At 48.7% G+C, this 21,414-nt stretch overlaps 1 protein-coding gene and 1 pseudogene across 4 annotated transcripts in view; both read left to right on the top strand.

The window, feature by feature from the left end:
* DGKG (diacylglycerol kinase gamma) overlaps positions 1–21,414 on the top strand; it is a gene marked incomplete at both ends in the record, with an annotated part of 146,777 nt that overhangs the window by 20,686 nt on the left and 104,677 nt on the right. For all 3 annotated transcript variants that reach the window (XM_080919456.1, XM_080919457.1, XM_080919458.1), the window contains 6 exons: positions 4,679–4,844; positions 5,362–5,415; positions 12,749–12,919; positions 17,776–17,825; positions 19,588–19,662; positions 20,298–20,420. In XM_080919456.1, coding sequence (XP_080775582.1) covers positions 4,679–4,844; positions 5,362–5,415; positions 12,749–12,919; positions 17,776–17,825; positions 19,588–19,662; positions 20,298–20,420 — 639 coding nt within the window. The remainder of the gene's footprint in view (positions 1–4,678; positions 4,845–5,361; positions 5,416–12,748; positions 12,920–17,775; positions 17,826–19,587; positions 19,663–20,297; positions 20,421–21,414) is intronic.
* On the top strand, positions 7,672–8,982 carry LOC308422572 (DNA-directed RNA polymerase III subunit RPC4-like; annotated as a pseudogene). Its single transcript has 2 exons — positions 7,672–7,679; positions 7,904–8,982. The product of its transcript is annotated as a DNA-directed RNA polymerase III subunit RPC4-like (transcript).

Below are 21,414 nucleotides of genomic sequence, written 5' to 3' on the forward strand. Positions count from 1 at the left end.
CCGTGCAGTGTGTTCAGTCGTGCAGCGTGCTCAGTTGTGTAGCATGCTCAGTCGTGCAGCGTGCTCAGCTGTGCAGAAGCAGCTCCCAGCTCTCCCGCGGGCAATCAGAAGCCATGGAGCCTGTGAGTAGGAGCTCAATCTTCTCACAGTTGTGCTTTGGAAAAATGAACCTGACAGGGCTGAGCACAGCAGATGGGAGGAGCCACAGAGGAAATGGGAGCACGGAGAGCAGGAGGAGCAACAGGAAGAAGTGGGAAACTGGATGCCTTCAGTGGTGTTGCAGGACTGGAGGGATGGCTCTGTGTTTAGAGCACTTGTTGGACCCAGGCTTAAGTCTCAGCTTCCATGTGGTGGTCCAGGACCATCTGTAACTTATTACTCCAGACCCAGGATATCTGATGCCTTCTTCTTAGCAGTCAGGAGGAAGGCCCCAGCTAAGGAGGATGCCAGAGAGGCTTCGAGTGTGAGATCTTCTGGCCAGGCTCTTATATCTGCTGAAGTTCTTGAGCATCACGTGCCTGAGAGCAGAGGTAGGGCTTGGCTGAGTGGCCTGGCCACAGCACGCCCACACATCTCCCCAGGGGATTCCATGTCCACCACAGAGGGACTCTCCACACCATGCTTGGTTTTGTCCTTAACAGCGTGAGAACAGAACTAGCCTAGATGTCCACCAACAAAAGAATGGATAATGAAAACATGGTCTCTGTGAACAACTGAATTTTACTCTGCTGTAAAGAAAAGTGATGTTATAAAACCTATAGGAAAACAGATGAATCTGGAAATATTATATTATGTGAGGTAAACCCGACTCAGAAAGACAAAAAATATATTATACATTCTCTCTTGTACTCAGATCCAAACTTTCAGTGTTTATGTGTGTGAAATGAGAGATTATGAGGTTGGTTATAGACCATGAAACAAGATTGGAGATCTTAAGAGGAGAACAAGAAGTGTTGAAAGAGAAAGGAGAAGAAAGGTTTCACATGTCATGGAAGCACAGAGGAGGGGAGGGAGCACACGCAAGGAGGACAGGGATGAGAGAGATGAGAGAGGGACAAAGAACAATAAAAACCAGTTTTGTTTGAAAAAAACCAGGTGGTGATGGCACAGGCCTTTGATCCCAGCCTCTCGGAAGGCAGAGGCAGGCAAATCTCTGAGTCTGAGGCTAGCCTGGTCTACAGAGTGAGTTCCAGGACAGCCAGAGCAACATAGTAAAACCCTATGTCAAATAAAAGAAAAATGTCACAATGAAACCTAATTCTTTATATACTAATTACAAGCAAGCAGTAAAAGATGAATCTACTCAGACATATCCAGCCTGCTGTTTTGTTCTCCCCAGTAGACATATGCTCTGGAGGACTTCACGCTGGTGGCCGGCCTTAGACCAACTTGGGTCACCTTTTGGATTTGTTGGTTTTATTTGGTTTTGGTTTTGGTTTTCTTCCCATCATATTCTACTAGAGTTTGTTTAGCTAACCTTTTTGTTATGTTTTGGGCTTTGAGACAGGAAATTTCTACCAAGTCCTGGCTGTCCTGGAACTCACTATGTAGACTAGGCTGGCCTTGAACTCACAGAGATCGGCTGCGTCTGCCTCCCACGAGCTGGGATCAAAGGTGTGCACTGCCACAGCCAGCCGTTGAACTTTCATTTTAATACTTTTTTCCGAAACACTTCATCCTGATAGTTTCTATCTGGTGCTATCTCAAAACTGTAGTTTAAACTGGTACTTGTCAGTTAAAATAATAATAATATTAAAATAATAATAATAAGATATTGCAAATAAGTTTGGAAACAAAAGAATTAAAAGCAAGGTCATTAGCAGAAATTCAGCTGAATCAAAATAAGGAATGAGGAATATCAGAATAAAATCATGCTGTAGGAATCCACCTCAAGAGAGAGGGTAAAACCCTTCAGAGAGCTGGGTTAAAGACATCCACAAAGGAGCTGAAAATCATGGTCAGGACCTCCAAGGAAGCAAGTTCGCAGGCAAGAGGCAGGAACCCCAACAGAACAGAGTTCAGGGCAAAAGAAAGGCCAGTGCCGGTTAAAGGTGAAAAGAGGAAAGATTCCCTTAGAACTGAGTGCTTGCTGGTAGAAGACAATCAAACGACGGAAGACGCCATCAGAGGCCTGGAAAGGAGAGGAGGAAGAGACTTTGATGCTGTGTCCTGGGAAGGAGCAGACGACACTGGCAGACAGTGGTCTGGGTAATGATACTGTAGCTAGACAGAGACCTGAAGTGGAAACGGTGGGGTTCTTTGAAAAGTCAGTTCTGTGGGGTGGTGTTTTGCTGGGGCAAGCACGTGAAGGAAGGGGTGTTTTCCTGAAGCCGACACAGGTGAAAACATGTTCTCCTAAGGCAAGCATGTGAAAGGGCACGTGATGAAGAATTCTTCGCTAACGACACACATGTATTGGTCCGCCTTACATTGTGTAGCTAGGCTCCTTTCGTCAAGACTCCATGGAGTCTTCGGGTAGTGTGCTGGCAGCTCAGGCTGATTGGCAGAGTGATGTCAGCTGAGACAAGACAGAAGGCGAGGCTAGACCCGTGGAGGACACGTGGTGTTTGGAGGGCGTATAACTAGGAATCACAGTGTCAGAGGCTGAGTTTGACTTGCTTACGTAGCTAAGTACTTCTTGGTCTCGAGGCTGATTTTTGTTACATTGAGAGGCACAGCTGAGAACTTTTCCTGCTGTTCCTGGTGGTCCTGCTCTCTCCTGCTGACTTGTGCTGATTCAGCTGAGGCCTGCCGGTGCCTGCTAAGTTTTTACTCCGCTGCTGATACACCAAACAGAACTGCAAGTATATCCGAGGACTGTTAGCGAGTAGCTGCCATTGCTGACAACTGAATTACTGATTTTCTGACAACACAGATGAGATTTGCTCCCAAGAACCATTTCTAAATAGGTCCACTTCCCCTGTATCCTTTCTTTTCTGCTACCTCTTGTGGGTGGAGGGCTAGAAGGTAGGTTAAAACATTTAAGAACCATCATTAAAGAGGGGCTTTGAAAAATAAACCTACAGAGACAGGCAGAGAACGTAGCCAAGACTCAGAGACTTGTGACATAAAAGGAACACAGAGCACCGAATAGCTGCCACAATAAAGATCAATCATCCACGTGCTGGGTTCTGTTAATCTGGGCTAAGCAGAGATCGGTTGTGAGTTCCCAGTGGAACCCACACCTGACGGTACGCATGCCAGTCGGCTCCCGATTCCGGGAAGGCTTACTGAATCCTGAGAACATGAAAGGGGTTAAATGCTATCAGCGTTTTCCAGAGAGCACCAAGTAGGTTCCCAAAGCGGGATTCTACCCTCCTGGCTATTACTGTGCACAGCAGCTCTGGGGCAGCCTTTCTTCAAATGGCTTCCAGAAGCTTCTGTGATTTGATGATGCTCCAATGCCATGAAAGCGCAAGCCAGCGATGACTCACAGCCAACTGTTGTTGTTATTGTTGGTGACTGTTTGCTGAGGGCGTGGAAGCGCAAAGCCTGGGACCAGATGCCAGGCTGTTCTGAGAGAGACACAGCAGGGACAGGGTCTAGTTTCTGCCATGCCCCCTGCTTCCACCTTCTGTCCTTAGCTTCCTGCTTCCCTCCAAGCCTAAGCCCTTCACAATGACACGTTCTGGGTCACAGCTGAGACAGACACACACAATTGCTTTTCATCTCGGAATCTGTCTAGAGAAAATGAGAATTATAAAAGCACTTCAGGGCTGAGCCTGTCTTTTGCTCCCTAATCTCTCCTACTTTCTGAGACCTGACCTCAAGAATCAGAAAAACACATCACGAAAAACACAAAAGAGCCAACCTTTCTTTTTATCCTGCTCTCTCCCACATCCTTCTTCATCTTAACCAGGATTTTCAAGCACTGACTGAATCCTTGGTCCATATACCTTCTCATGTGCCTGGACCAAGGCAGATCTGTAGAGATCACTATTTATGAACATGAACTATGTGATTTGTTAATCCTCTGAGCACTTCATACTTACATCAGGCATGTTTTGGTTATACCCACCCCTACTCTTTTGACTAGCTTCTCTGAGATCCACCCCAACTCCTCCCACCCCTTTGCAACATAACGTTCTCTACTGCTTGATGACCTACTAAGTACAGCTTGCGCTGCTCATATTCTCATGGTATAGGACCATTCACCGATGTATAGTAGACCTACTGTGGACCACAACTTTAACTAAAACTGTCCATAACCTCCTTAGCTAGTGATGAGCAAACATGAGCACATCTCTGGGTTCTGTGATGTTAACTGGCTTGATCCTATGCAGGTCTTATACAGACGACCACAACTACTGAGCTAGTGACTCCTGTGATGTCTAAAGAGCAGCGTTTTACTCTAGTGTACCCCAACATCTGACTTCATTTACAGTAGTCCCTGAACCTCTACTTTTAATCCTAATTTAGACCGAAATATACCTTATTACAGAACCCTACTCTGTTATTGTGTCTGATGGTCAGCCACCATGTTTTCTCTGTCTATGTCCCATGCCTGTCTGCTGTCCCTCAGACTCTGTCTCCTCCTGGTCTTTTCATTCCTTTTCCTGCCACCCCCTTCACTTCCATTGCTCCCACTTGACCTGCCTCACCAGCCAGCACCCGGTTCCCTTTCCTTCCACAGCCTCTCCCTTCCCGCTATTGACTTCTCTCTTCTTACCCTCCTCAGCCCATTAGCTATGATGTCTTCAAGCTGTTCATGAGGGCATACCTGGAGGTGGACCTTCCTCAGCCACTGAGCACACACCTCTTCCTGGCCTTCAGCCAGAAGCCCAGACAAGAGACACCTGACCACCCAAAGGAGGGGGCCAGCAGTAGTGAGCCCAATGTCTCAGGTACAAGGTCCAGCTTTCCCCAAGATGGGAGGATGCTGAGTAGCTGTAACCCTTGGCAACGGGCACAGGCAGCACACTAAAGGGGCACCTGAGCACAGTGACTTCCTTAAGGAGGAAGCAGAAGGAAAACTATGGGGTAGGGACTCCTCTCTTTCTAGACCCTCACTAAAACTTGTGTCTGGTGAGCCCTTCGGCAAGAGGAACAAAGAGGGGTAAATTCTGTCACCCAGGGTCAGAGAATAGAATGGGATAACAGGGGCCACAATCTAACATGTGGCAGAAAAGCAAGGTCCTTTCAAGAAGGCTTCATGGTTAGAGCACATCTGGCACATGTCCCAGAGAGAACTAATCAGGGACGGTCAGAGGAGAGGAGGTCATGGCCAGGGTCTTACTGAACTTTCAGAGACCATGAGCCAAGCTGACAACACAAACCAGAGCCCATGGGAAGGTCCCCTACATGCCCCTCTAAGAGTCTGGGGGGCATGGACTGGCCTTTACTCTTCTTTTTGTTCCCTAGATTATAATGCAGATAACGCTGCCAAAGCAGACGAGGCCTGCGCTCCGGACACTGGTAAGACATTGGGACATGAGATTTGGGGGAGGAAGAGGAACTAAGGGTCCAGCTCCTTCTCATCCATGCAACTGAGGGATTCTACAGCTCAGTAAAGGTTCTTCTCTCCCTTGTCCCGGAACAGAGCGAGTCAAGACTTGGGACAGGTTGCCAGAGTTTACTCCTAAGTTGTCTGCTAGGGTGGGGAGGAGCCTTCTCCAGAGGCCTGGGGATGGGAGTGTATTTGCCAAGATCTGACTCTCAGGCAGATGCATGCAGGATTCTGTGTTTCACCAGTGGATAGCTGGAAAGGGCAGGGCGGGTGTGTAAGTGTGTGAAAATGCACACGAGGGACTGGAGCGATGCTCTAGAAGTTCAGGGTACCAGCTGCTCTGGCTAAGGACCCTTGTTGGCATCCTAGCACCCGCATGCAGCTCACAATGGTCTGGGGATTTCTCGTTCCCTTTTCTTGCCTCCATTGGCAGAGAAAACACACACACACACACACACACACACACACACACACACACGTAAAATTAAGTTAAATTTTAACTTAAGGAAAAGAAATGTGCATGTCATTTTAACAAGTTAAAGGGTTTCTAATAATTGCCCAAGGGAACCAGCAAATGTTGGTTGAGGTACCTGCTTATTTTCTTTTCATATATATATATGGAGTTGGGGAGAGAGGAGGAAGGGGTGAGAGGACAGAGTGAGAGCAAGAAGGAAAGAGAGAGGAGGGGGCAAGCAGCCCCTTTTATAGTGAGTCAGGCACATGCGGCTGTTGCCGGGTAACTGTGGGGCAAACCTAGACTAAATGCTGACAGTTGCTACTTCATAACTGTAATTTTGCTATCATTCTGAATTGTAGTGTAAGTATCTGTGTTCTCCTGTGGTCTTAGGAGATCTCTGTGAAGGGTCGCTCAATCCCCAAAGGGGTCATGACCCACATGTCGAGAAGCACTGCTCTAGATGGTCACTCTGTTTTTAGCCTGTCACAGCCTGTGAGTCTGAAGCCTTGGTCTCCTACTGGGCCAGCTTGGTGTCCTGCTCTAATGGACTTAAGGGTTCTGCACTTTGCTCTTGACAAATACAGACTCAGAGACTCACTGTATACTACATGAGATCTTGTTGAGATAATTTATACACAAAGGTGAAGCCCAGCTCTTGGGATGGACACTGAGGGTAAAGGATGTGGTTCCATTATATTCTTAAATTACGAGTCAGACAAAGTAGGTAAGAGTTTCACAGCTGAATGAGAAGAGGAACGGTTTCAGCAGAGACCTAGGATCACAGCCTCTCCCAGTGGACACTAGCTACAGCCCTGATGGGTCTCGTTTCTGGTCCCAAGAGGGAAACCGGAAGCATTATAGAGCTTTCAGGGTTTGGCAGGACTGCTGAGTTAGTTTGGGTTTGTTGTTGTTTTTAAATTCACTGTGGAGCCGGATGCTATACCCCCAGCTTCTCAGGAGGCAGCGATGAGAAGCTATGTGAGCCCTTGAGTTTAAGGGTAGCCTAGACAACATGGTGGCTCCACCTGAAAAGAAGAGAGAGTACAGAGATCACCAGTGGTTGGAGCACCTGCTGCTCTTCTAGAAGGAAGTTCACTTCCACCACCCACTTCTGGCGGCCGTACCTCGGCTCTAGGGGATCGGAGGTCAGAATGGGCATACGCGCTCTCGAGCACATACTCATTTTCAGACATGCACACTATACATAATTGAAAATAATAACAGTAAATTCTGTAAGAGGCGGGGGAGAGGGGGACGAACTGAAAAGAAACAGCAGGGGAATATAGACCAGGGATGTGGGGGGGGGGAGAAAAATCGGGGAGGGGAGGGAGAAAAGAAAACTAACATCACACATGGGAAACAGAGCACACGTCAGAAATGGAGAGTAAGCCTACCTAAGCAAGTCACACACCATGTAGTGCAAACCCTGTCCTAGGGTGCCAAAACTCTCTTCTCTGCCACAGCTGGACGTTACCCAGTGCCACAGAGATGACAAGCAGAAACCTGACAGACAGGAGATTTTGATAAAGGGGTTTACAGCAGGGCGTGGGGTGAGAGCCTATGTGGTGTAGAAGAGGCCGTTTTTCTCGGCCACTGAGGGTGTCAGGTGACTGGAGGTTTGGGTCCTGCACAGTGGACCTTGAGAGCTAGTTTGGAGTTGTAGCAGGGGGCCCAGCTACTCGGCTACCCTTGACCGAAGACCGAACCTCCTTTATTCAGGGAGGGTCGTCCTCTTCTGGCTGAGCGTGTGTCTTCGGGAGGGATACAAATGCAGTGGTGAGGGAGGAAGGGGACAGTCGCCTAGCCAGCCAGATCAGTTGAACCAACTCTGGCAGTTAACAGGGTAGCAGAAACTTCCGCCTTGCCAGGAGACCAGCAGCCAGTGGTTGGTCTTATCGGAGGAGAGGTCCTGACACAGCGCAGAACCACAATGCAGGAACCATGTCAGAAGAACAAGGATGAGCCCAGCAATCCTGACCCTTCTCTCTGGGTCTGATCAGCCCGAAGCCCGCACCCCTGCTTACACCGGTCCACCTTCCTTCCATCTGCTCCCGGGACCTCACCCTTGGCGGAGTCAAGAAGAAAACCTTCACCCCAAATATCATCAGTCAGAAGATCAAAGAAGAGCCAAAAGAAGAAGTAACTGTGAAGAAGGAAAAGCATGCACAGGACAGAGACCGCCAGCGTGAGGGTCATGGACGTGGGCGTGGCCACCCAGAAGTGATCCAGTCCCATTCCATTTTCGAGCCGGGTCTGCTGATGTTGAAAGAGGGGGGAGGGGAGCTAGGATAAGACAGTGGATATGTCGGACATGGGGCCTTTTCATATCACCAACATCGAAAAAAGAAGAGAGAAACAGTTAAGGAAACCAAGCAGATCCCGTGCACGCTGGAGAAGGATGATTCCATCGATGACCCAGGGCTAAAGAATGACTCGGAACATGCCAGTGCAGCTGTCACTGGCCCATTCAGGGTGGCTCTTTAAGGAGTGAAGAACCAGATGTGAAGCCTTTTTCTGCTGGCCCCAAGGAAGAAGACGTGGAGGTGGATGTGCCAGCTCTAAGAGTGAAAGAGGGTCCCCGGGACGAGGAAGAGGAGGCGAAGGTGAGAGCCCCTCCAAGAGCAGCCATCAAGACCCCTGGTCTTCCAGAGGATGTGTCTGTTGCAGAGCTGCTGAGGGAGTTGAGCCTCAGGAAGGATGAGGAGCTGCTGTTCCTCCAGCCGCCTGGGCGTCAAGCCTATCAAGACAGAGGTGCAGGGCGAGGATGGACAGATGGTAGTCATAGAGCAGGAAAAAGACCGGGAAGCCAGGCTAGCAGAGGATGCCTGTCTCGGCTGACCTGACAGAGGGTCAAGTGGGCGAGCTGCTCATCCGAAATCAGGGGAGGGGCAGCTCCTCCTGGGCAAGGGGACTCTGGATATGCCCATGGGAACAACCTGTTCTTTCCAACAGGAACTGGTTGATGTCTGTGGGCCTTGGGGACAGCAGGACAGGGGAGATGACAGTCCCAGGACATGTGAAGCACAGACTCGTTTGTTCTCCTGATTTTGGATCTCTCTTGGATCTCAAACACCGGTGAAATGGACAGATGGAGGAGGATGTGACTGTGCCCATGACCACTGCTGGCTCCAGACGTTTGTTCTCAAAGACATGGGGGGTTCCTTGGCCCACCCGCTGCAGCCTTTGGCGGCTGTAGTCCCTGTGTGCCCCTACTAGGGCTGTTGCTGCCTCCTCCCCCGCACTGTGACTGGGACGTCACACAGCATGAGTGTGGAACGTCACCTCTTCTGGGAACTTGTCTCTGCTAGTTGTTTTTTTATTTATGTCTTAATTCTCAACTGACTGCATCCTCCCAGAGAAGGATGGGGAAGGCTTTTGGGGGGAAGCCATGGGCTAGAGGGATGGGAAGGAATGGGCTATCACTCCAGACTTAAAACCCAGTCCCAGATCACTGGTTTCTAACTCTGTGCCCTTGAACAAACTGCCTAACCTTTCTGAGCCTCATCTTCCTCACCCGACAAACTTGAGGATAAATACCTACCTCAGAGGGTCGGTGTGAGGATCAAATGAAACGGTGTAGATGAGAACTCCTTGCACAAGACCAGGCATATAATATACAAGGGTGTGTGTGTGTGTGTGTGTGTGTGTGTGTGTGTGTGTGTGTACACATCTAACCATCTTCCGGAGGGGGGGAATGTAGTCACATTCTTAGCTCTGAACTGTAGTCAGCATAAAATAAATTACATGTTCAGCGTGTAAAATCCAAAGCTTCCGGAGTGTGTATGCATTCTCAGAAGCCAGTGACAAACCAGGAGAATGAGCACATTCAACATCTATGAGTGACTTTTCCAACCTTCCTCCAGCCCTGCCCCACCCCATGCAGCCTGTGACCTGCCTTCTGTCACTACGAGTGCCACTGTGCCATCTGGACTCTATGTGAACAGAGTCGTGCACTGTTTCCTTTCTTAGTTCTTCTTTTGTTGGCATAATCATTTTGATATTTAATCATTGGTGTATATTAATAGTCAGCATATTTTGGATGTTTATTTGTATTCTAGCATATAGTTTCCATAATTACCTCACTTGTTGGGACAGGGACATTTGGTTAGTCTCCAGTTTGGGAGTATTACAAACTTGTAAGTACTCTTTTGTAAGCCTTTGTGGGGAGAACCTTCGATCCCCAGAACAGAATGCTAGGTATAATATACCAGGCACTCTGCACACTTTAGCTTATAGGAAACTGTAACAGTGTTATAGTTGATGCTGCAGTTTAGCATCTTTGTCATGAAGAATAGTGAAGTTTACCCCCTTCTCTTGTGATGTCTTTGATTTGGGCCTTGAAACAATGCTGGTCTTTTAAAATAGCTTGGGTAGGATTTTATGTGGTGTGTGTGTGTGTGTGTGTGTGTGTGTGTGTGTGTGTGTGTGTGTGTGTGTGTACAATTGTCTGTTTATGAGTACTCTATCTTATACACCTACATGCCAGAAGAGGGCATCAGGTTTTGTTATAGATAGTTATAAGCCACCATGTGGTTGCTAGAAACATGTGAATTCCCAGGGCTTCTACTGATCAATGAAACTGAGCATCAGTCCTGATCTTTTTGTCAGAGTTTGGCCCTCCGATCCTGCATCTTCTCCTACCCCCATCCTAACTAACCGGCCCCCATCTCCCAGCGTCCAGTGGTTTCCTCATCGGGGAGGAAGAATCACCACTGAGCTGAAGTGAAGATGGCTGCCCTGGTTATAAGGGAGCCTCCTACAAGCCTCCGGGTTAGTGTCTGTGCAGCTCCCTGAGTTCTAGTCCAGCATGGAACCACTCTGGGCTCCCAGGCTCCCGTCTCCTCCTCAACTCACCAAGAATGCCAGGATCGCCCTCCCTTGGTACGACATGGCAAGCTCTTCCAAATGCTACGAGGTGGCAGTCCCAGGGGGCATCTGGCCTCTCATTTGTCTTCCATTTTCTCAGGGGTTCTACTTGAAAGGCGGTGTCCTCTAAACTGCTGCTTCAAGGCTTCTGTCCAGGTGCTCACTGAGTCAGGCAGGATCACACATCTGGTCCACGAGACTCCGTGCTGGAGACAAAGTGGAAGCCATTGGCGGTGTTTTAATGGATGAATAATCTGAGCACACAGCAGTAATCTGGGGTCCTGGGGACCCCTGTGCAGAGGACCATACTGCCACATGTCTTCCACATCACTGTTAGGACCTTCCACAGCATTTCTTCCAGGGATGACCTGATGGTTTGACTGCATCAGTAATCTCGTCTTGGTCTCCCCACATCACTCCTTCTGTTACCTCATCCTGTATCCTGTCCGATAGAAAATTACCTGCGAGCACCTGGTCCTCTGGGACTTGTGGGTGAAGCTTCCTTTCTGTGTTTTGTAGGCTCCATTGGTCTCTTCATGGGCCCTCTGTAGGTCAGAGACCTCTCATCTCCTCCACTGTCATGAATGGCAGCTGAGTCTTTCCTAACTCACAGCCCACGCTGCATGGTGGGTAGGCCTTCTTCTCTCTCAGCTCTGCTATCTTGAGGTCAATGCCCCCTTCCAGGGTGTGGCTCTTTGGTTCTCTGAACAGTGTGTGGTAACACTGCGTTCACCAGCAGGCAGTGCCTCAGAGGCTGCCTCTGCCTCTGTCTGTGTCGTTGACACTTACTACCTCTTGGCCTCATAGTGCCTGCCTTGGTTTGCCCACTGCCCTTATCCCACAGTCAGTTGCTTCCTGGGTGTTGTCTATCCTACTGGCTATGGAGAGATTTCTGGTGGACATGAAAGTAACAAAGCCGAGGGGAGGAAAACAAAGTGCCTCTGAGAACAGACTTCATATAGTGAACTCAAACGCCTAGTGTCTTTATGGACAATGAATTTTACGTTCCCCGATCTAGGGTATAGAGTATAAGGAAACCTTTCTTCGTGGCGCATATAGCAAACTGCTTTCTGCATTGTCTTGGTGGCTAAAGTCTCCTGGTTTCTGGAAACGGATTGATTGTCAGTAACGTTTTTCTCTTGGATGTCAAGCTCTTCCTTTGCCGTTAGGCATATTTGTAGAACACTACGAGATACCACGTCCTCGCATGGGTGCAAAGACTGGCCTACCTGGGGTAGTGACAGCATGAAAGGACAGACACAGGGATGCAGACACGCTGGTTTAGAGGGTCTAGGCTGCAATGGGGAAGTGTTTATTATGTATTCGCAGGGTCAGTACATTAGGTAAACAAGGAGACGGGACTATTATATACAGCTGAACAAGGACATGGGCTTCACTAACTCAGTAGAAGCAGTCTCTATAGCTGAGCAGTCTTCAAGCACTAAACATGGCGGGAGGAGCTACCGAGATCATTTCCCGCATACATTAGTGTTCATCCATGGACCAGAGGAAGGCTTTGCCACTCCCATGGTCCTGGGCATGGCTGGCTCTTATCAATAGCATATATCCACTGAGGATATCATGTGCACCCAAGGCTTTCATAGCTCCCCTCTCAGAAAGGATTTGGATGTGGCAGAAGCCCACCGGAATTACATCAGCAGACTGAGTATTTGGACCTTATGGTAAATATGTTTTCACTCACTGTGATATCACCAGAACTCACTGCCATCTTTCTTGGAAATTCTGAAAATGAATAAACTTTCTGCGAGGAAATAAAGTCTTAAAAGAATCAAAATGGGGCTATTCCTTGACAATTAGTGAAGACTGGGTTTCTGTGGCCACATTACACAACGTCTGTTAATTACATTCTTTAAGCCACCCATCGAACGTTCTCACCTCAACCGTGAGGACGATGGGACCAAAGGCAGGGCGATGCTTATAGCATGAAGGTCCTTGGATGTTCCTCTTTTGTCTTTCAGAATCAAAAACAACTAAGATACAAGCACCATCTAAAGAACTAGAAGCTGAAGCCCCATGGGGAGACCCTGATGCTCTGGCTTCAAGCTCAGATGTCCCCATGGTGTACCTGAAGGACGTCGTGTGTTACTTGTCCCTGATGGAGACCGGGAGACCTCAGGATAAGCTAGAATGTAAGTGCTCACCTGCCTAGGGCCTCAGCTTCCTTCCAGAGGAGACCAGAGCTCTAGACAGTCATTTCCTACATATTAGAGATGCATCTGGGCACTGGGGAGGGGTCTCTGTCCCTTCAGTAGCAGCGACAACATCTTCTACAATCTACCCAGGGCACAGAACCAGTGTAGAACTTAGATGGAAATCTCAGACCTCAGCCATCTGGAAGAAAGGGGCTGCTACCAAGGACTCTGTACTGTTTAGTCTGGGGGGCTTCCTGAGTGCCTCTAATCAGAGAGCTTCAGCCTCAACTCAAAAAAAAAAATATTTTTTAAGGAAAAGATACTCAACATTTTCCGATCTTCCCCTAAGCTGTGAGCAAGGAACACTAACTATAGGGCTTCCTCCCTCCCCTGCTCCCTCCGTCCTCTTCCCTTTCGTTTATTTTGTTCTATTACTTTAAGAACAAGTCTCTCTTTATAGTCCTGGCTGTCCTGGACCACACTATGTAGACCAAGCTGTCTTGAATTCCTAGAGATGGGTCTGCCTCTGCCTCTGCCTCTGCCTCTGCCTCTGCCTCTGCCTCTGCCTCTGCCTCTGCCTCTGCCTCTGCCTCTGCCTCTGCCTCTGCCTCTGCCTCTGCCTCTGCCTCTGCCTCTGCCTCTGCCTCTGCCTCTGCCTCTGCCTCTGCCTCTGCCTCTGCCTCTGCCTCTGCCTCTGCCTCTGCCTCTGCCTCTGCCTCTGCCTCTGCCTCTGCCTCTGCCTCTGCCTCTGCCTCTGCCTCTGCCTCTGCCTCTGCCTCTGCCTCTGCCTCTGCCTCTGCCTCTGCCTCTGCCTCTGCCTCTGCCTCTGCCTCTGCCTCTGCCTCTGCCTCTGCCTCTGCCTCTGCCTCTGCCTCTGCCTCTGCCTCTGCCTCTGCCTCTGCCTCTGCCTCTGCCTCTGCCTCTGCCTCTGCCTCTGCCTCTGCCTCTGCCTCTGCCTCTGCCTCTGCCTCTGCCTCTGCCTCTGCCTCTGCCTCTGCCTCTGCCTCTGCCTCTGCCTCTGCCTCTGCCTCTGCCTCTGCCTCTGCCTCTGCCTCTGCCTCTGCCTCTGCCTCTGCCTCTGCCTCTGCCTCTGCCTCTGCCTCTGCCTCTGCCTCTGCCTCTGCCTCTGCCTCTGCCTCTGCCTCTGCCTCTGCCTCTGCCTCTGCCTCTGCCTCTGCCTCTGCCTCTGCCTCTGCCTCTGCCTCTGCCTCTGCCTCTGCCTCTGCCTCTGCCTCTGCCTCTGCCTCTGCCTCTGCCTCTGCCTCTGCCTCTGCCTCTGCCTCTGCCTCTGCCTCTGCCTCTGCCTCTGCCTCTGCCTCTGCCTCTGCCTCTGCCTCTGCCTCTGCCTCTGCCTCTGCCTCTGCCTCTGCCTCTGCCTCTGCCTCTGCCTCTGCCTCTGCCTCTGCCTCTGCCTCTGCCTCTGCCTCTGCCTCTGCCTCTGCCTCTGCCTCTGCCTCTGCCTCTGCCTCTGCCTCTGCCTCTGCCTCTGCCTCTGCCTCTGCCTCTGCCTCTGCCTCTGCCTCTGCCTCTGCCTCTGCCTCTGCCTCTGCCTCTGCCTCTGCCTCTGCCTCTGCCTCTGCCTCTGCCTCTGCCTCTGCCTCTGCCTCCGAGTGCTGAAACTAAGGTCCTATGTCTTCATGCCAGGAAATCCCTCCCTCCCTTTCCCTGCCTTCCTTTTCTTTCTTTCCCTTGAATAAGCCTGTCTTGATAAGTCCTGTTTCCATTTCGACCCTCACACTCACTAGAAGAGTTAAGTATGTTCTGTGGTGCTTCAAAGCCAGTTTCCAAACCCCTTCAGATGTGGGAATGATAGGGATGCCTTTGGTGAATCTCTGAATTCATGGAAATTCTGGTCTGTGTGATGAGTTCAAGGCCAGCCAGGGCTGCACATGGAGACCCTGCCTCAAAGAATTGTAATAAATGTAAAGCAAAGCAGACCTTCAAGACAAGGTAAGGGCTCAGCAGTTGGAGCCTGTGGCCTTGAAGAACTATCCCAGGATGGCTTTTCTGGTCTCTAGAACCACCAGCATGAGTTTTAGGGCAAATGAAAAGACCCTGCTTCAACCCATCTTGCATTTGCCTCGTTGGGGAACATAAGTAGCAGCAAAGTTAACAAAAGTTAAAATTCAGTTAATAAGACCAGTCAGCAAAACTTAACCATTACCAGGAGAAGTATGCCAAAGGTGAACTCTGCCAAAACCGAACTGACAGCTTGGTCATTAGCTGAGCTTAACCTCTTCCAGAGGCTGGGGGGTGTTCACGATGCAAGTCTCAAGTGCTGATTTGGTGGGAACACCACAAATTTTTTTTTCTTTTCTAGCTAAAGTTAAAAGTGAAATATCAAATTATTTTCAACTGTTAGGAGGGCTTTGACTCTTCTGTATCATGTTTGTGGGCAATGGCCAAGGAGGACATGTTAGATCCTTCTCATCAATGACACTCTGAGTGACTTTTTCTTTTTCTTTGTAAAGATTTATTTATTTATTTATTTTATATATGTACACTGTTGCTGTCTTCAGACACACAAGCAGAGGACATGAGGTCTCATTACAGATGGTTTGAGCCACCATGTGGTTGCTGGGATTTGAACTCAGGACCTCTGGAAGAGCAGTCAGTGCTCTTAACTGCTGAGCCATCTCTTCAGCTCCCAAGTGACTTTTTCAAACAGAACAGAAATTTTCCTGTCTTTTTTTAAAATATTAAATATTTCAGAGGTGGCTGAGAGCTGTGACCCGCCCCCATCTTCCATTATTCGCATAACTAGTGGCGGTCACTCTTGCTTTCGAGTTCCCTCCCACCTTGGCCTCTGATTGTTTCAAAACAGATTCTAGGATCCCGTGATTTCATCTAGAAATAGTTCAGTGTCTTCTTCTAAGATCACCCTACTGCCTGGCTTCAGTACAGTGATGTCACACATTAGGGAACACTCAGCCCACAGTCACATTTATTTATAGGTTTTCACTGTCCGGATCACTTTCCAGCCGAGCCTGTTGTGATTCATCATTCCTGCGTCTCTTTGGTGTCTCTGAGTTTTTCATTCCCTCTCCATCTTTAGCTAATATTTTCCCTCACAGCCTTTGATTGCAAATAAGGCCATCTCTCATTTTAATGACTGAAGGCAAGTTAAGTGTCTGTAGTCTGAGAACTAGGCATGAGGCTTTTTAGAAGTCATCCCTGAGATTCCACCGATTGTGGATACACCAGCATCGATCGGCTGGACACCACACATTTACTTGCTAAGCGTCTTGAATCCACCTTCTCACTTACTGTTAGTTTCATAATAAACCTGGGAGGCAGACATGGCTGTCTCACTTTACATGTGAGACAGTATGGGAAGGTTAAAAGGAGCATGTCTGAACATGGGTCACCTGAACCAGAACATGTCCTGGAACAAACTTAGTATGTTTGCTCCGACGTTCTCTATAACACGCATGTACTATGAGCCCCTGGCCAAAATATTCTGAGGAACCAGAGAGAATGGGAAGGCTACTATTAAAAACTTAAATGCTACTCAGATATACACCATGGGTGAGGGGGATACAAAGATCAGGGAATTTGAAACCTCAGAGGACAGTTGTACAAGAGAGGCATAATATTGCCAGACAGCATGCTGGGAGCTAGAACAGGATGTGGCCAGTAGGAGGTGCACATAAGAGAACCCAGCTGTGAACAGCATAAAGAACGGCAGTGAAAGTGAAAGGGAAGAGGTGTCCAGCTTGCCTCCTGCTGCTTGCTTCTGAGATCACACCATTTCCACATTGTGGGTGAACGTCCCTGTGAGCGCACACTGAGTCTTCAGTTCCAGTCCTTCCCTGACCTTCCTTGTCTGCTTGGCCTCCCTGAAGCTCACAAGATATTTCCAATTAGCATATTGACACTTGCTCCAAAATCCCAAACTCTTGAGACTCCATGGCGTACGTGGAGAATTCCCCATCTGAGATCCAGGGCTGGACTGCACTAGAACTAGTCCATAAATCTCCTGACGGCTGTGCATGTAAGACATATGAAAGCTGTCATATTGCATTTGGACTCAGGTAGTATCCTCAAAATATCTGATTATATATATGAAATACTCCCTAATGAAAAAATACCCTAAATCTAAAATGTTTCTGGCTCCCAGCATTTGGGATAAAGGAAAATTATAAAATGACATCTTGAGTGACCTGTAGCTCCAGCAGCAGCAACTACCTCATGTCCTCAAGACTAAGGTAATTATTATTAATAGGTAATTATGACTGGGTTCATACGCCAGTACCTGCTGGCTAAGGAATGTCACATGTAAATATTCACTAAGAAAAGAAAAAGATAACGTGTCAAATGCTTTCTGCATTCTGAGCCCTAACTTGATAATAGCTGTAAATATTAAGGCTTATGCTCACACTGACAGAAATGGACTAGTTTCCATCTTTCAAACAAAGTGATCCCAGAAGAGAGCCAACTCGTTGACATCCCAGAAGAGGCAGCATGCACCAAGATTCCAACATGCCCAACTCCCTGTGTGCAGTGGAGGCCAAGGCCCCGCTGTGATCCTGGTGGTGCCTCAGTTGGACCAGCTGCTGGGCATGGGTTTTAAATTGTGTCCAGGCAATGCGGGATGATGGGCATGCTCTCCCAGGTCTCATCTGCCACAGAGTCACAGCACAGAAAGGCCCAAAAGCCCAGGGGCCTCATTCTTCTCCCTAGCTTCGCCTCTTCCTTAAGGAAGTCATATTCGGAGCCTCAGAGAGTAAGCTGGCTGTAATAGCTTATGCCCCAGTGCTGTCTGGATGTGGGCTAAGAACGGGAGTAGCAGAGTGACAGCCCATGCTGGCTCCTGGAGGACCTTGCTCTGATGACCTGCGTGTTTCTTGCAGTCATGTTCCGTCTCTATGACTCGGATGAAAACGGACTCCTGGACCAAGCGGTAAGCTCCCACTTTCCTCACAGCCTTGGGATCTGAAAAGGAGTGGGTAGGGGAGAGCAAGGTACAGTGAAGGAAGCACCCGGATGCCTCAGTTCCATCCCTACAGGAGCTGCAGCGTCCTGACTAAGAGATGCAGATCACGAGTGGAGTCCCTGCCTGCTACTGTCCAGAAGCCTGGAACCACCCAATCTCAGGATAGGGAGACATTTTAGTATTTTCCTCAAATGTAACTTCCCCATCCACAGACATCCCTTGAAATTCCCTGCTGACGCCCAGGAGTCCGGAGGACCAGGCCAACAGGAAGGAGGTTACTGGCTTCCTACCTATCCAAGCTTAGGAGCCTGGTCCCTTCTTTTCTAAACCCTTTACCATTATCTAACCCCTTCAGGAAGAGGCAAGAACAGGACCGGGGAGGGAGAAAAAGACTAGAGAGTCCAAGAAAAAAAAAGACACCCCTGAACCCAGGCCTTGTGGTCATGACTGACTCCCAAGGCTTATTATAAACAGGCAGGTCTGAGACTGAAGTGTGTACGGCTTACTGAAGCCAGAGAAAGAAAGGAAGAAAATGAGAGAAGGAAAAGGTGGAGAGAGGGAGGGGAGGGAGGGAGAGAAGGAGGGAGGGAGGGATGCATAGAGGAACACAGGAAATAAGTCTGCTAGGCCAATGAACCCTAGTACCTTCCCTGGTCTCTCCAGCACCGCTGTAGTGTTCTGGGTTGTGGTCTTTGATGGAACAAACACAGGCTCTCTCAGACCACAAGCATCATTTACTGAGGGTTTACATCATGCCCAGTACTACTCGGTATCCAACCAAGTTCTGTTTCCTATCATTGTAGTCTAGGCAACATGACACAGCACATCAGATGGCTGTGGACTGGGGAGCAGTGGTACACACCAGTCATCCCAGCATTCAGGAAGCTGGGGCAAGATTTACCTGCCCATCCATCACTTTACATAATCAGACATGGCCAGGGTAGACACTGGGGAACCTTCTTCCTGGAGCCAGACCATTCTGGTTCTAATTGCACAACTCACAATGGTGTCTAACTTTCCATTTCTAAGTCACATTATCTTACAGAATCCTGAACCTCAGTAGACTCACAGATTTTTCCACTGAAGCATTCTACCCCCTTCATCATACTCAGCCACTGTCCCTCTCTGGAGTTTTGCTGGGCTACTGTGTCCCTTTGAGGAAAGTACTAATATTTACAGGCAAGAGGCTGGGGCAAGAGGATCACAAGTTTTAAGTCTAACATCCAACATGAGATAGAAGAGAAGAAGAGGAATGGGAGAAAGGGGAGAGCAAGACAGAGACAGAGAGAGAGAGAGAGAGAGAGAGAGAGAGAGAGAGAGAGAGAGAGAGAGAGAGAGAGAGAGAGATCTGTGTCAGTGGCTTCAGAGATAACTTGATGATTAAGGGTGCATAGTGCTACTCTTACAGACAACCCAAGTTCAGTTCCAAGTGATTGCGTGGCTTACAATCACTTGGAACTGCAGCTCAAGAGATCTGATGCTCTTTCCTGGCCTTTGCAGGAACCTGCACTTACATGTGCATCACACACACTCACACACTCACACACACTCACTCTCTCTCACACACACTCACACACTCACACACACTCACTCTCTCTCACACACACTCACACACTCACACACACTCACTCTCTCTCTCTCTCTCACACACACACACACACACACACACACACACACACACACACTTTGGTTTTCTCCCTCTGATATTTTGTCTCCCGATATTTTCTAGGAGATGGATCAGATTGTGAACCAAATGCTGCATGTTGCCCAGTACCTGGAGTGGGACCCCACAGAGCTCAGACCTGTGAGTTTCTACAAACACAGTTTTCCCCAGAGAGAGTGAGGTGCATCTGGCATGTGGGTGCGGATGTTGAATCTCTGGGTGGTACCCCAGACTCATCCTCCCAGTAGCTTCTTGGAGCCCTGCAGTTTGGTCTCCCCTTTCTCCAACAGCGAAGATGCTAGAACATCAGGACAAAGTCTTGACATGGCGGAAGCTGTAGTTTCCCCAACCGAGCAGGAGCAACTTTATGATAGAAACTCATAGAACTGTAGCTAGATCCCGAAATGGAGAAGTTATCAATGATCAGCTGCTAAAGTTAACTACACTGGGGGGGTCTATGTACCAGATATTAGATTAAACTCTTTCTATGCATCTCCTCCAGGCTTTGCTGAGGCCCTGAAATATGGCAATATTATTTCCATTTTAAGATGGGCAACCCAGAGCACAGAGAGCTGGGGTGAGCCACCTAAGGGTCAGGACAGGGCAGAGCTGGGCCTTGAACCCTGGTCTCTCACTGTTTTGCTCCCTTGCCACGCTGCTCACGCTGAATAAGAAGGGGTGGAGCAGAAAGCAGCAGAGGACGGGAGAGACAGCAGAGAGCAGAGGCCCCAGAATCGGATGCAGTCGGACCGTCTGTTGTGCTTTGGCTTCCACAGATACTGATGGAGATGTTGCAAGGCATGGACTACGACAAGGATGGCTTTGTGTCTCTACAGGAGTGGGTCAACGGGGGGATGACCACCATCCCATTGCTGGTCCTCCTGGGAGTGGATGACTCTGTAAGTCAGTAAACTACACTCAGTAGCTCTGGATTGCTTCCTGATGCTAACAGACTTCCCAAGAGGGAAGCCATGCCCTGCCTGCTGGCCCCAGCGCACTCCCTTCTCATCCCTTCTCATCACTCTGCGTGCCCAAAATGTAGTCTTTCCTCTGACAACTCTTTCCTGCTCTGCTACAGTGGGTATTATTATTATTATTGCTGCTGCTGCTGTTGTTGTTGTTGTTATTATTATTATTATTATTATTATTATTATTGTTATTATTATTATTATTTGGCTGTGCTCACTGTGAGGGGACACAGGTAAAACATTTTCCTGAAAGACACATATTCTCAACCAGGCAAAGTGCTAAAGAAACTTCAAAGAGCACCTCATCTTTTCATCGAGTTAGGTCTTAAGATACTAGAAGAGGGTTCAGCAAGATGGCCCTGCACACAGAGGCACTTCGTAACCTCAGTTAAATTCCCAGAATCCACGTGGTGGAAGAAAAGAACTCACTCCCTTGTCATATGACCTCCACACACCATGACATAATGCCCACCCACCTCTGCCAATGACTAAGTTTAATTAAAAATTTTAAAACTAGGAAAATGCAAAGAATTAGCAAACGAAGAAGAGGGGAAGAGAAACAGTGATCTGCCTTGGAGGCTTTTGTGAATGGACTCTGGCTTAACAATCAAAACGGGTACACAGGTACTTTTATCACACTTTGTACAGATGAAAAGACAGGGCTCTGAACATCATAGAGAAACAGGAGCTGGGTTTTGTACCTAGCTCCAAATTCCCCACACTTTCCAGCACCCTACACTGTAGTCAGTGCACCGAGAAGAAATGTTGGAGAGTATCTGGCTTACCCCTATGGAATAAGCAAGATTCTGAGAGCTCATTCTGTTTTCTATGTGGGGGGTGTGAATTGAACCAAGAGCCTCACGCATGCTAGGTGAGCACTCTGCCATGTCTCCATCTCTCTTTCATCTCTTATTTCTGAGTCAGC

This window comes from Micromys minutus (assembly GCF_963924665.1).
Source record: "Micromys minutus genome assembly, chromosome: 7".
Lineage (NCBI taxonomy): Eukaryota > Metazoa > Chordata > Mammalia > Rodentia > Muridae > Micromys > Micromys minutus.